This window comes from Argiope bruennichi, chromosome X2, assembly GCF_947563725.1.
Source record: "Argiope bruennichi chromosome X2, qqArgBrue1.1, whole genome shotgun sequence".
Taxonomy (NCBI): domain Eukaryota; kingdom Metazoa; phylum Arthropoda; class Arachnida; order Araneae; family Araneidae; genus Argiope; species Argiope bruennichi.
In genome coordinates, this window is record NC_079163.1 from 128,595,493 (window position 1) to 128,610,275 (window position 14,783).

The 14,783-nt window shown below is 27.3% G+C and overlaps 1 protein-coding gene across 8 annotated transcripts in view; it reads right to left on the bottom strand.

Annotated features, from left to right (window-relative positions):
• Nucleotides 1–2,052: 2,052 nt before the first annotated feature.
• Nucleotides 2,053–14,783, bottom strand: part of LOC129960831 (uncharacterized) — a 28,522-nt gene continuing 15,791 nt past the window's right edge. For 2 of the 8 annotated variants that reach the window (XM_056074494.1, XM_056074495.1), the window contains exons 7-10: nucleotides 11,157–11,261; nucleotides 3,432–3,574; nucleotides 3,284–3,352; nucleotides 2,055–2,296 (exon numbers count right to left, since the gene is read on the bottom strand). In XM_056074494.1, the coding sequence (XP_055930469.1) occupies nucleotides 2,201–2,296; nucleotides 3,284–3,352; nucleotides 3,432–3,574; nucleotides 11,157–11,261 (413 nt within the window). In that variant the 3' untranslated portion in view covers nucleotides 2,055–2,200. Of the gene's footprint in view, nucleotides 2,297–3,283; nucleotides 3,364–3,431; nucleotides 3,575–11,156; nucleotides 11,262–14,783 lie in introns of those variants that run through there. The other 6 variants (XM_056074500.1, XM_056074498.1, XM_056074496.1 and 3 more) reach the window with 6 other exon arrangements.

The window sequence follows — 14,783 nt, forward strand, 5'->3', positions numbered from 1 at the left end:
TTTCAGGACAGTTATACAGCAGCCAGAGTCTAACATTCAAAGCAGTGTGCTTGGGGCCATTGTCCTGGTAGAATTTAAAATCGTTATGAAGGTTCAATTTTCGTGCTGAAGATTTCAAATTTTGCTTTAAAATGTCAATATACTTGTACTGATCCATTATACTGTCAATAAAAACAAGATTACCAACTCCAGCGGACGACATACACCCCCATACCATAACTCCTCCTCCACCATGTTTTACTGTTGGCACCAAGTTCTGTTTGCGAAATTCTTCCCTGGGTTTTCTCCACACCAAGATTCTACCGTCAGAACCAAATATGTTAAATTTACTCTCATCAGCAAATATAACTTTATTCCAATAATCAGAATTCTTATTTATGTTGGATTTTGCGAAAGCTAGTCTGAGTTTTCTATTCTTTTCACTTACGAAGAATTTTTTCCTGGCTACTCTACCGTGATATCCAGCAGATCGAATTACCCTTCTAATAGTCTCAGAATTAACAATTATTCCATATAATGCTTGTAAATCAGCAGCAACTTTAGGAGCACTCTTTCTTGGATTTTTTTTTAATATTTCGAACGATAATTCGCTTTATTCCATTGGATAGTTTTGATGGTCGGCCCGGTCTTCTTTTATCCTGAATAATATGATTCTTTTTATATCGTTTAATGATATTGGAAACTGTTGAATGACACAAGTTAACTGTTTCCGCAGTTTTTCTAATAGATTTTCCACCTTCAATATGCAAATTAATAACTAATTTTCGAATTTCAGGCGAAGTTTCTTTTCGTTTAGCATTCATGGCTTCACAGAGCTAAAAAACACAAAAATTCCAAAACAAACTGGAGAGAAATACTGCAGACGATTTTATAAATTATTGCCAATTGCTTTTGAGTAAAAATAAAACCACCAAAAATATTTTTATTGCTTAGTTCAGACGATTTTTGTTGCATATGTAATGGTGTCCCATCACTTATGTGAGCTATTTTTTGCTCCGTTCTAAACAATTGCATTTTTATTAAATTAATATTTTGACAAAATGTATGTTATGTAATAATTGTTACTAAATTTAAGTATGAAACACACCCACAAAAAATTTGTACATGTTTTTTAAAATTTATTTTATTACAGTTTCCTTTTGTAAAGCACAAGTGTCCCATCACTTTTGTGAGACACTGTATAACGGAGAATTTTTCTTTCATTAGATCATGTTGTTTCATAGTTGAACGAAAATTGGAAGACTTTTTCTAAAATTTTTAATGTATTGCATCATTTTTTTATAAATAAACTTACACGACACAATATTTATTATTCGTGTTTTACTCACTTCGGAATTAATATTTTTCGTCTCTTTTTGATTTTTGAAATATTAAAATTTATGAAAACCACTTCAATTTCAATTGTCTAATCTACATATTTCATAAAATTTCAATGCATATTTAAATTAAATCAAATCTGCCAATTATATTTTAAATTAAGAATAAAAATTTATGTTATTCATGTATATAATTAATTTTTCAAGACATTAGATGTCAGATTTGGAATTCGAGTTTTATTAAAATTACTTCATTTTAGCTGTTAAAGGCTGTTATGCATTTTCTTTCTTTTTTTATGATTGAAAGAAAATGACGTTTTCTAAATCAACAGTAAAAATAAAATGTAAGATTTTAAAAATTACTATATTATTGAAAAAAACAATAATAAACCCCGGAATATTAAAATGTAAATTGCAGACTTGCTTTCAAACTGATACATTTTATTGAAGATATTTTAACACAATTATTTTTTAGTTATTGAAAAAAGCAGGAATATTTTTATTATATAAGATGAAAGTTTCTTTTGTTTGGAGTTGTTCTGATTAGTGAGTATGTTAAGAAATGCTATGTATAATTTATAATAGCAATAAATAAATAATAAAATCACGATATATGTTGGATGATATATCACGATGATGAAGTTCGGTAATCGCTCAGCCTTGTTCTAAAGTTGTCTCAATACACTGATCGGTACATTTGAATGTATAACCACTTTATTAAATATTATATTTTACAAAACATATTGAATGAATTGTATTAATATTTGCAATATGTTTTTTAGAATAAAATGCAAAATATAAAAATCACAAAAACATATACATCAAATTTCAAATAAATACTAAACGAAATATGTGAATAAACATTCATATTGAATAATAATACATCAAAACTTCAGAATCTTTTTCCTTTTGGAAGGTGATGGTTTCAAATACGTTGTAGGTTTCGAAACACTTTCTTCTTTCTGGGAAGGGGAATTTTTCTAATGAAATTATAATAAATATTAAAAAAAATACATAATAATATACAAAGTAGCAACTAACAAATGATAAAACAAAAGAAAAGTCAAATACAGATTTCTCAAATAAAGTAAACAATACAATAATAAATTTGCTTAAATTTTAATGCATATTTTTGTAAGGATTTTGTTTATATTCATCCATAAATTTGTAAAAGTTAAATATTTTTAAATACAAGTATGATTAATTACATTATTCATTGAATTTTAAAACAAGTGAAAATACTTCTTAATAAAAAAATAAATAATAATTTAACCCGTTCAGGACTATGACAAAATATACGTGATCACGCGATTCTCCTTTCCCGGCTCACGGTACACGATATCGCCATTAAAAATATACAATTTTTATATTTATAGCTTTGTTTTCATGAGTACAATATTTATTTTTGTGGGTATAGTTAAAAGTTGAGTGCTTACTTCATTCATTTCTATTAATGTTATAGTTTTTATATTAATACATATTAAGTAGTAATATATTACAAATGTTTCTTGTAAAATTGAAGTCATGATATTAAAATAATGTTTTTATATGATTTTTTTTGTTTGTAAAATTAAGACTTAATTAGGAAAACTGCGTGAGCCCTTAGTGACGCTCCAATTCAAAGCGTTCGGTGTTGTGAGAGCGCCTCGTTCACCGCGTGCTGGTCTTGAAGGGATTAAGATTGAGCTAGTGAAGAAATTTGAGACTGTCTTAAAAATGTTTTTAAAATTATAAATAAACAATCAAAGTTGAAGCTCATTTAGGGAAAGTGTTCATATAAATGAAAAACTAACAATAGCCAAACAACTTCAAGAAATTCATTAGACAGGTATTTTTTTAAAAGCTGGTGAAAAAGAAAATTAAGTCTTAAAATATTAAAAAACTAAGCTTTTCCTCTCGCTCTCCCTCTGTCTAAAAAAAAAAAAAAAGGTTACATTTTTAAATCCATATTCTAAATATATACTTACACTATCTTCCTCAACTATTTCCCTCTTAGTGGAGGACAGACGATTATCTGTCTGCCTTCCATTCTGTGCCTTAAAAAAAACTTTAATGAATATTAAAAAAATAATAATAATAAATCGAAACATTACAAATCTAATAAGATTCATTTACATTTGTTATAAAATTACTTGACGAATTATTAAATTCATCCACCTTCGATTCATCAGCTTCGTTTTCCTCTATCTTTATGGAAATTTCACGTTCTTTTGATTGTTGTATTCTATTCTGGAATTGAAGTGTCACATCAGAATCACCTACAAAATAAACCTAGTACATTTTTAAATATTTAATTAGATAAATATTCTTTTTAACATTTCTAATCAAAATTCAACTATATATGTGGAAATGAAGCCCAACGACACATTATTTTCATTCATATAATTCAAACATAAGCACACAACTTTGATAGCAAACGATCTTTTGATATATTTAACACAGACAATTTATTTATTCTTACCTTCTGGGACAATTACAAGATTTTGCAATTCTTCTTTTATACATTGGGCATAATTTGTTTGAAAAACAGGGAAAAACTATACTCAGTTGAATTCTATACTTAATCCTTTATCTACTGCATTATGAACTATTAAAATTTTCTTCATATATATATATATTTTAGATGTCATATTGATAATTAAAGAATATATAAGAAGAAAAAAAATCTCCCCGGTGCGAAATTTAATTTGTTAGAACTAGTTAATTAAAAGGGTACTTAAAAGTACCATCAGTACACTATATATAAATTTCCTCATAATAGAAAAAAATTACGGATGATATTTCTAATGAAATTTAACCTCGTAAACACTCATAAGAAAACAAAGAAATTATCAAATTAACATAATTTTATTTTATACATAATAAATGTAGAAATTCACATTTGATGATAATCATAAAAACAATTTTTTTTTTTCATTTACACACAAAAATATATTACAAGTTGAGCATTTTGAGTGTGGTTTTGATTGACTATTTTTGAGTGCACATAATTCACAACGTCCTCGATTCGACACGAATGTTGGCCAATGGTATCTTCTATTTTCTAAACGAACATCATTAGAAACAGACAAATTTTCTTTTCTTCTCTTTTTTGCACAAAAAGTTTGTTCATCTCCATTAGATTTAGGTATCCCTTTTCGTTTTGGTTGGGGTTTTGATTTTGTTAGTAATCCTTTGGTAATGCAGCGCTTATATTCGAGGGACGACATTTTCTCACGACGCACTTCCACATATGCAATATATGAATTTACATATGCCATTTCTAGCATAGCGAAAAAAAAAAAAAAAAAAAAAACTGTGCTATTATTTTTTTCAATTTTTGTCCCTATCATAAATAGCACGTAACATGTCGGCTTTATCAATTCCCCCCATGTGTCCATTGTAGTCTTTTACAATAATGGGTGCGGTAACGTCAATTTTGGTACCATCTTTGAGTCTCCTTTGGACTTAGCAAGTAAAATCTAGCTTATTTTTTTATTCGGAATACAAAAGCAAATTCACATTCAATACTAACATTTTCAAATGCTCTTGACTGTGTTAGTAATAAATAAATAAATAATTTAAAAAAATCTATAATTGAGATCTATAAAAATACTAAAACATATTGCTACACTACACTTTCATAATTACATTATAATAAATAGAAATACTATAGATAATTACATGGACAAAATGAAAACAAGTTTTTCTAAAACACTACGTGTACTGGCGGTACTTATAAGTACCACCGAATAATTCGACCGTTAAGCACATTACATAATCTGTTATCTTATAATGATTGGGCAAATAATATTCTAAGATAATACAAAATGAATTAAAAAAATACAACACTTAAATTTGGCTTGATATTATATATTTATATCAAAGAAAAGATGAAAGTGGCAATCCGTACAAAATGGCAGCAAAAGAACACAATGTCCGTTCGAAAATATCTTTCTTCCTCGCAAAATTCATCAGCCTAGAACAACTACTACCATCTATCATGAAAAAGTAGAGTTAAAAGACTTTCTAAAGTGTAATATCAGAATATAAGTAATGGTTGTTGTGCTATAAAGTTTTAAAGTGATTTTTTTCTTCATTTGTAAACAAAGTTACTAATAACGAAAGGTTTATTTATTTAAATTTCCATGATCTGCAATAATCAAATTAAATAAATGATTTAATTTTGTTTTCTTAATTACCCCCCAAATTTTTTCAGATGAGTAGGATAATAGTAGTTTATGTGAAAGGTAAATTCAAAGTAATTTTGATGTCTCACAATTTCTATACAAAATAAATATATAAGAAACGATTGATTATATCCATTGATCATTTGTTTTTATCTCGGATGACACTTTGTAAAAAGGAAAATAAAATATCTGCCAATAGAGTCTACAAATTAATATTATGGTAGACATACAAAAAAATTTGAACTATACCATGTTAATTGTGCCTTTCTTAAATAAATTACTCTACTTACTCATTGCTTCGGTTTTATTCTAAATAATTCCAGTAAACATTCATGTCAACTTATTTTGAAATCAATTGTTTAATATAAACTTTAAAATATTAGAATATTTTCATGCCTCTAGTCCTTAATTATAAATAAGATAAAATTATCATTATTTTAGTCATTAATTATGAGGGAAAAAAATTCTGATGTACATACAGGAAGTAGCTTTATTAGTAAGACCAACATGTTGATTTATGTTACATACAAATGAGTGGATATTTTTTCAATCAGAATACCATTTTTTTACAACATTCATATGAAAAAATATAGAATTTGATTTTCTTTCCTCTAAAGATTTCAAAAATAATATAAGAAAGAGTAAAAATTAATTATCAAAAGAGTCAATTTATTCATGAAAACTGAATATACAATAAATAAGACAATTTCATGCAACTCAGTAAAAGAGGTTGCTTTAGTGATTAAATTTATTAAATGGGATTTGCAAAATATTTTAAATACATAACACTCTTTAAACCAAATACAGTGTAGTAAAAAAGATAAACAGTTGATTTAAACAATTTTTCCTTCAAATAATTTATATGTTCAGTTTACCTGAAATTTATAAACAAATCTTGAGGTGGATAAATAACAGATATTTTATTCAATTTTTATGGGATGATTAGAAAAGATTAATTTAAATTCATTTGAAGCAGAATGAAACTACAATTTTATTTAATATAAGCCCAACGCATTTGTCAAACATGCATACAACATCAAAGTTCATTTAATTAACAGGTGGGGGGTGGCAAGCTATTCCTGAAGAGAATGTAGTTATTAAAAATACACTATACAGCAAATTTTTTTTCATTAAGTCTGCTCAACTAAAACAGTTGGAGATTATTATATAAAATAAATAAAGACTTTAGTATAAATATAATATTATAAATGTAATAAAAATTATATTAGTATTAATATAAAAATATTACTATGCTTAAAAAAATTATGGTTATCAAACTTAGAATGCCTTTGTCAAATTTCACAATGTTTATTTAAACACATTTAATAACGAAAGAAACTGTAAAATTCGACAAAACCTTCTTCGATTTGTTATAATTTGAGAAAATAAATTGTGACTAGGATAGAAATCACAACCTTATTTGAAAAAGACTAGGTGAGTTTTTTTCCCCATTCTTCCCATAAAACAGGAAACAGGCAATGATGTAAAATGGTAATCTGATTTTTGAAAGTTGCAAATCGAATTGAGTAATGTTTTCTTTACATAATGCTCTCTCCTTCTTAAGTCCGCAATCAAGTGAAGCATTTTATAATTAAATATAAGTTGAATGAAAACTCTCATTTGATTAATGATTTAACTTTCTTTATCAAACAAAGAATCGTTTATCAGTAATAATATTTTATCTTTCAAATGTTTTTATTGATGCCAAAGTAAGTAATTGAAATTTAACATAAAAGTTAAAAGTGGCTGTTTTAATATAACATACAAAAGCACTTTTACAAACTGTTATGCTATGAAATTTACTTATTTTTATAGAAAAACACTTTTTAATGAAACTAGATTATATCTTCGGAAATTTCATCATGCAAAGCAATTGAAATATGAAAATTTTTAAGGTATGGAAAAAAAATTTAAATTTTTATTTCTGATATTATTTGCTGTTATGAGTGCTATCACATTAATTTTATATTTAAAAAAGATTATTTGTTTAGTCATAATTTAAATTCAATTAGCTTATTTGTTCTTAAATTTAGTTCAGATATATACAACCTAAAGAACTGCCATCAAAGGCATTTAGTGATGTGAGAAATTTTAAATAAAGTGGTCTATTTGATATTCAGACATGTTTTCAATTGTATTCCATATTTCAAGCATATTTTTGAAATAAAACAATGACTAAACTTTCATAGATTTAGGTGCACATGCTATGAAAGGCATGAAAATACTTTAATTATATCAATTAACAATTAATGTACTATTACATATCTCTTTCCAAATAATGAATATATATTTTTTCACTATTAGTTAAGAGCAAAGTCCTCTGTATCTTCTTTTTAGAGTGGTAGTTTAATTTAAAGCATAATTAGAATTATCTTAAGTTTTTTTTGCTTCACTTTGTTAGCTGATTAAGAAATCCAATTTTCATCTTACTGAAAGGATCATGGGTTTTATTTCGAAATCGCTTTTCTAAGATCAAACATTATCCCAAAGAATATTCCTGAACATTTCACATCATTTTCGAAATAATTTTTTTTCCGATGTAAGAATAACACTAGTTAAGTCATGTAAGAAACACGGCATCTCAAAGGTTAATTATACAGTAACATACACAGCAAAGCATTCATATTTATAGTTTTGAATAAAAAAAATCACCACATTTGAGAATTTTAAACATTATTTTTTGATTGAAACTTAAATTTTAGCCAAACGTTTTTTTTAACCTGCAGTTTAAGGATGTGGCTGTGAGTAGACTATAGCAAATAGTCTATAGCATTTAATATGTCGATTACTGGGGGGGGGGGGGGTATGAAACTCAACTATCCTTTCTTGATGGGACTGCAATTTAACGTACCAACCATCAGCGTTTGAGGCATTTTATGTCTAAAAAGAGGTAAAAGAAGATTAAAATATCACAGGGCTGATTGAAAGGGATAATATAACACTTCGGTGTTTTTTAAATAGTTTTTTTTTAAACACAGAGACATTATCAAGGTTTTCCGAATACCTTTTACAATTTATTCAATCGAATCCAGTAATAAGATAAGCATACACAGGCTGCCCTCAAAAAGTGGAGAAAGTGTTTATTTCCTTAAATATTACATCTGGACATACAGAGTGTCTCAAAAACCTCGACCTCGGCTTTTATTCCTTAAATATTGATCACAGAGATATACTGTAAATTACAAAACTGCGTAAAAAAAGGTGTAAAATGTTATAACATCGATTAAAATTTTCAGGGGATTAAACTTCAAAAAATACAAAATTTAAATCTTTATACGGACCCCGTATAAAAAAATTCCCAATGAGTAAAATGTGTCCTATCCTCTAATAGGTTATGTACAAAATTCCAGCAATTTATCACAAAAAGTCTCAAAGATATGAAACTACATAAATCCTGACTTAAACCATTTTTCGATGCCTGGATATGAGTTTGCAAAGAGGTAAAATCATGTCGGATGTTCGTGTTTTAGGGGTCGTACAAAAATTAACAAAGAAAGTAATGATTGAATAAATAAATAATAATTTTGCTATTTATTGGCTCAAAAGTATTAAAAATTTGTAGAAATAATAACTTAAAGAAAAGATTACATAAAGGAAAGATTACTTAAAGGATTGATTACATAAATTTTTTACAAGTTCATTGACTGTGCTATTTTTAAGTTATATTCCGTAATTCATGATATTAAATTTTAAATTATTTTTCAGGAAACATAGATTTTAAAATTTGTATGTAAAACTAAAGATATAAAGCATGTTTTATTTCCTTATGATGCATTCCTGCGTCGCGTCATCTGCACTGAAGCTGAAAACATTTGAATTTTAATTTATGATTGACCCTTCACCAACTTTGTTTTAACATATCTTTGAGAGTTTTCATGATAAAATTCTGAAATTTTGTAGATGACCTTATTAGAGGATTGAGCACATTTTACTCACTGGGAATTTTTTTGTACGGAGTTCGTATTAGAATTTAATTTTTTTTTTAAAGTTTAATCCCTTGAAAATTTTAATCGATTTCATAACATTTTGCACCTTTTTTTAAGCAACTTTGTAATTTACAATATATGTCTACGATCAATATTTAAGGAATAAAAGCCGCGGTCAAGGTTTTTGAGACATCCTGTATACTTCCAGTTGCAAAGTTTCATTAAATAAGGTGGTCGATTGTATAAAAATACTTTAGCTTCTATGGAGTTAGAAAATAAAGATATATGTGTACAGCGCTATACTGTAAAAATCAGTAAAACGTTTATCTAACATTCATCTCACTACACACAAATTTTCACGCTTCTATCTGCAAATTCATAAAAATATTTTTATTTCTAAATTTAGAGGAACTTATCGCAAAATCAGATGGAAACATTCATTTCAGAAATGTAAATTTAAAACATAAAAATTATCATAAGCAAATATTTGTTTAATTTTTCATCATTCAATCGTCATGACTTGAAAGAAATGCATTACTAACGAATACTGTTATTTACTTTGTCGAATCGACAGTAGCAATTTCGACATAGTAAAAAATATGGAACTTGAAAAATTAAACATTTAAAGTACCTCAGAAAATTAGTGCAATTCCAAATAAGAAAATATAAATTCTTTGCTCACATTTAAGAGTATGATATTAAGCTTTCCTAAAAAATAACACATTTCAAAAATGAGGATTTTTTTGAAATTCTATTGATTTAAGTTTATGTAATCACAGTATGCACATGCAAATACTGAAAGAACACAACTTCGTATCAGTATCGAAAATGATTATTATGAACAAGTTCTACGAATATTTCATTTAATGCAATTTATGAAAAAATCTAATTAAAATTAATAAATGCACTATTATTTTCTGATCTCACACTTTTAATAATCTTGTGATATGTGAATTATCTTGACATATGCAGGGAAAGACTAGTTTAAACAACAGTCAGAGGTATCAAAAAGCAGTCTAAGTCAATAAATTAGTAGGCTTCTTTATATCGTTGCAAACTTTATAGACAAAGGCATAAAATTTTGAGTCTGCAGTGTGAAATTTTGTGTAAGATAAATGTAAGAAAGATATTTCACCGACTGACACTTTTACATTAAAAAGGCTGTATAAAACATTAATTTTTATAACTGTTTATCATCAGCCTCCACAGAAAATGAAGTTAAATCATATAATTGTTTACCGTATTTAATAAAACTTGGTAATTAGAAGTCTTTTTTTTAAGTGCAATATTTAAGGGAATAAACACTTCTTCCATTTTTTGGGGAAGGAGACCTGTACTTAAAATTTTTATATCTATAAGGAAATATATATATATATAAAATTTTTATAAAATAAAAAGTTTGAAGAGAATTATATATTTTTAGTTTTAAATTAATTGTCAGAAAGGAAAAAAAAATGTAGGTGGATATATTTTTTGAAGTATACAGAGTTAAATAATAAAAATAAATGTTAAGGAAACATTATTTCATTACAAGAAACACAAAAATTTGCATTGAATAAAAAAAATTGGTGGTAAATATATTTTATAATCTTAAAGACAGATATACAAATATCTTTTCTAAGAATCATTGTCAAACTGATTGCAGAAAATCAAATGTATTTGAATTAGAAATCTTAGAAAAGTTATGATAATTAAATTCTTACAATTAAAATGAAGCAAGCATAGGAAATAAATACTGTGCATACCTTCTTCATACGGTATATTTTTAACTGTGCTCTTTGAATCCTTCATCCTTTTGTGTGGAATGCCACTAATACTAGAAGAATGAATTCCTTTTGTTGGAGAAACATCTAAAAAGACATTTAAAAATGTATTATGCATTGCAATTTCCAATGCATCAGAAAAGCAAACAATGAGGAATATTTATGATACCCATCATAAATAATCCCAAACTTTCAAAACATAGAATTACACTTATGAGTTTTTACTGAAATTTTTTTTTAAAAAATTAATTTCAAATGGGAATGCTTTAAATTTAATATTTATTTCTGTATTTATGCAATATTTACACAACATCTTGTATTGTAAAACAAATTATGTCTTTTTGATTTTTGACAAAAGATCATAAAAATTAAAAACTACCAATACCAAAAAATTAAGTCAATTTTTATAAGATTAAAAAATAAAAATCTGTGATTTTTTTTATAGTTCTTAAAAGTAACAAATCACCAGTTTATTTGGATACATCATTTCTGAAAATATCAACATTGATGTAGAAGCATGGCCTGACCAAACAATTTGTATTTCATTTTTATACGTAACAACAAATAAGGTTCGATATAATTTAAATGGAAAATGTAAATCTCTCTTGTACTAACTTGCTATATTTAGAAATTTTTGTTTCCATCTTATAAAGCTAAGAACTAAGTGTTCCAGACTGGCAACTATCATAAAATTGGCAAAACTGCCATGAAATTGATGATAATATAATGCCATGTTCTAAATGAATTTCTTAAATCATTTTTTAATAGAAAAGAATAGCAGCGTTCAGAAATGGACAGACTATAAAAAAATTGTCTCATCGCTTCTTACTTCTGAAAACCTTTTTTCAAACGTTTTTGCATTCCAAAAATTTAATAAAAACTTGCTTTATACAGAGTGTCCCAGAATTTAAGGGACGAACTTTACGGGTAGATAGAATACATAACAAGAAAGAATTTTTGTATAGCAATATGGGGTCGGAAAGGAAAAGTATTTGTGTGTGTGTGTGGGGGGGGGGAGGAATGCCGAGGAAATGAAATTATTTATATATTTTTAGAGCAGACGACAATTAAGTTTAATGAGGTAGCTTAAATAAAAACGAATTTTTGAAAAGAAAAATATTGAATAGTTATGGTGGTATATTTAATTTGCATTGTCGAATCGTCTGCAAAAGAATTTTATTGAGTTTGAATGGCATTACGCGAGCTTCAAACGATTCCTTACGTGATGAAGCGACTTACGCTTTCCGAGTAAGCAGACATGCATCTTATGCACGGGCTGCAAATTTTTACTGAAGGGAGACTTAAAGGTTGTCTCTCATGGACGCTTCCTAATCGGAGAAAACAGGATTACACAATTTTTCCATGTTTACACCGTCAGTATTACGACAGCGTTTCTTTTCATGTCAAGAAACTAGAAGCAGGTTCTCCGCCTATGCTTTTCATTTTTGACCCCACATTTTTATACGAAAACTGCCTTTTTAACGTAATTTATCTACCCTTAAAGTTTGGAATATGAATTCAGGGCCACCCTGTATAAGTAAGAATCATATATGCAACATATTATTGTTGAAGGAGAATGCAAGTTCGAAGCAATGAAGAGACATTTTGGACTTTTAAATTCGTTTGTTCTTTCTCGGGAGGCAAGCATGATTATTTACAAGAAAGCGCAGAGCAGCACAAAAGCAGAAGTAAGAAAGAGCGCAAAACAAATGATCACTAGTCTTATATAATATAAGATTTCCGGCCACGTACCGATGGAATACATGTGTTGATCTTTGACAAGGGCAACGGAAGTATCACTTTCATTTGATACGTACTACTGATGGCGCATTATTTTTACAAAGAAATTAATTAAACCGAAAGTAGAATTAGATCAGGAAATAAGAGAATATTTTACTATGGCCTAAATTAAGATAAAGTTTTGGAAATTAATTTAGATTAAATTAAGAGTTTAAAATATCATTACACACACACATACATACATATAATTTTTTAATCAGGACGCAGTTTCGAAGACAGAAAGACTCATTGAAGTCTTAAAGTTCACTTTATTTTCTATCCCGGGAGGCAGGCAGGCATGTTTACGTACATGCAGCGCGGACACGCACGTCCACTCACAGCAACACATTAGTCAAGAAGTGGCGTACAAAGAAGGAGAAACCCGGTCTTATATACTGTGATGTTTTAATGGGGACTTCCATGGCATGTCAATCAAAAAGCCAGGGAAACACAGGGATCTTTTAGAAGAATTTGTAAAGTAAGCGGTATTTTGTCCCTCCACGCAGAGCGTGTGAAAGTGTCGGCGCTTAGCCGATTCAGCAATTTTATAAAGCTTCTCTTGAATTAATTAAGTAGAGAAAGTGGAATTGGATCAGGAAATAAGAGAATGAAATTACTATGGGCTAAATTAAGATAAAATCTTGGAAATTAATTAAACTGAAATTAGAATTAAAATATCATTACATATATTAATGTGATTATATATTTTGCCTTATATATTGAAAAATGTGATTATATATTTTGCCTTATATATTGAAAAATGTGATTATATATTTTACGAAGAAATGAAAATGGCTTTAACAATTTCTAGTTATAAGTAACAGAAACAAATTGGAGACGTTAAAAATGAACCCGTTCTGTAGTTAGAAGCAAAATGAAAATAAAAAATGTTGTTGAAGCACATTTTAAAAGTATTTTTTGAAGCCACTGCAAGACAATATATAGCATTGCTTCAAAATTTAACAAAACTCTTCAAATGAAGCACCTTAATCAATGAAATTAAGTTTAAATAAAAGCAAAGAAAGCATTTTTTTTCCTTCTATCATGATTTTAACAGCGGTAAAATAATGCGACGTGGCTATTCGAAGAAACAATGACATTGTTTTGAATTTCATCATAATAAAAATTATAAATTGTGTCCAAAACTAATTTTTCAAAAATTACTAAAAAAAAAAAAAAAATGCATTCATTTAAACAAAATTTTTATCACTGAAAAGCTATTTTTTTTCAAGCCTTTAAAACACCATTAAAATAATTTTTGTGCTATAATATGCTTTGATGTTATGGTGAAAACACGTTAAAATTCTGTTTTTATTTTTAAAATTAAACTTTGAATTAAAATTTTGAAAAAAATCTTCGTTTAGTCAATCTCTATTATCCCAAAAATAACTTCCCAAATTTTATATTCCTAACTTCAATGGTTTATGTTGCACACTACTCTCTCATATTAGGCCAAACCTTTATGTGTAAAGAGAGATTTCATTGGGAACAAAATTTCTATAACAATTATAAAAAGAAAAAAAAATCGTCATAAAATTATAATATCTAATTACTGAAGAGTAAAAATTTTGAAAAGCTTTTTTTTTTCATCCCGTTAAAAATTTTAAGTACCAAAAGTAGCATCTCTTTTTTCCTTTGGTAAAAATTGGGGGAGATTGTTCTATCAAAAAATTATTTTCAAATGGTTTAGGTCATTTAATCAGTATACCGCGAAAGAAACCATGCTTTTGGAAACTTATGATTTTAATTTAAAATCTCATTTACATTTCAGTATAGCACATAAAATCAATTTAAGAAGTCGTTCAAGAGATTGCTCCAAAACAACTTATT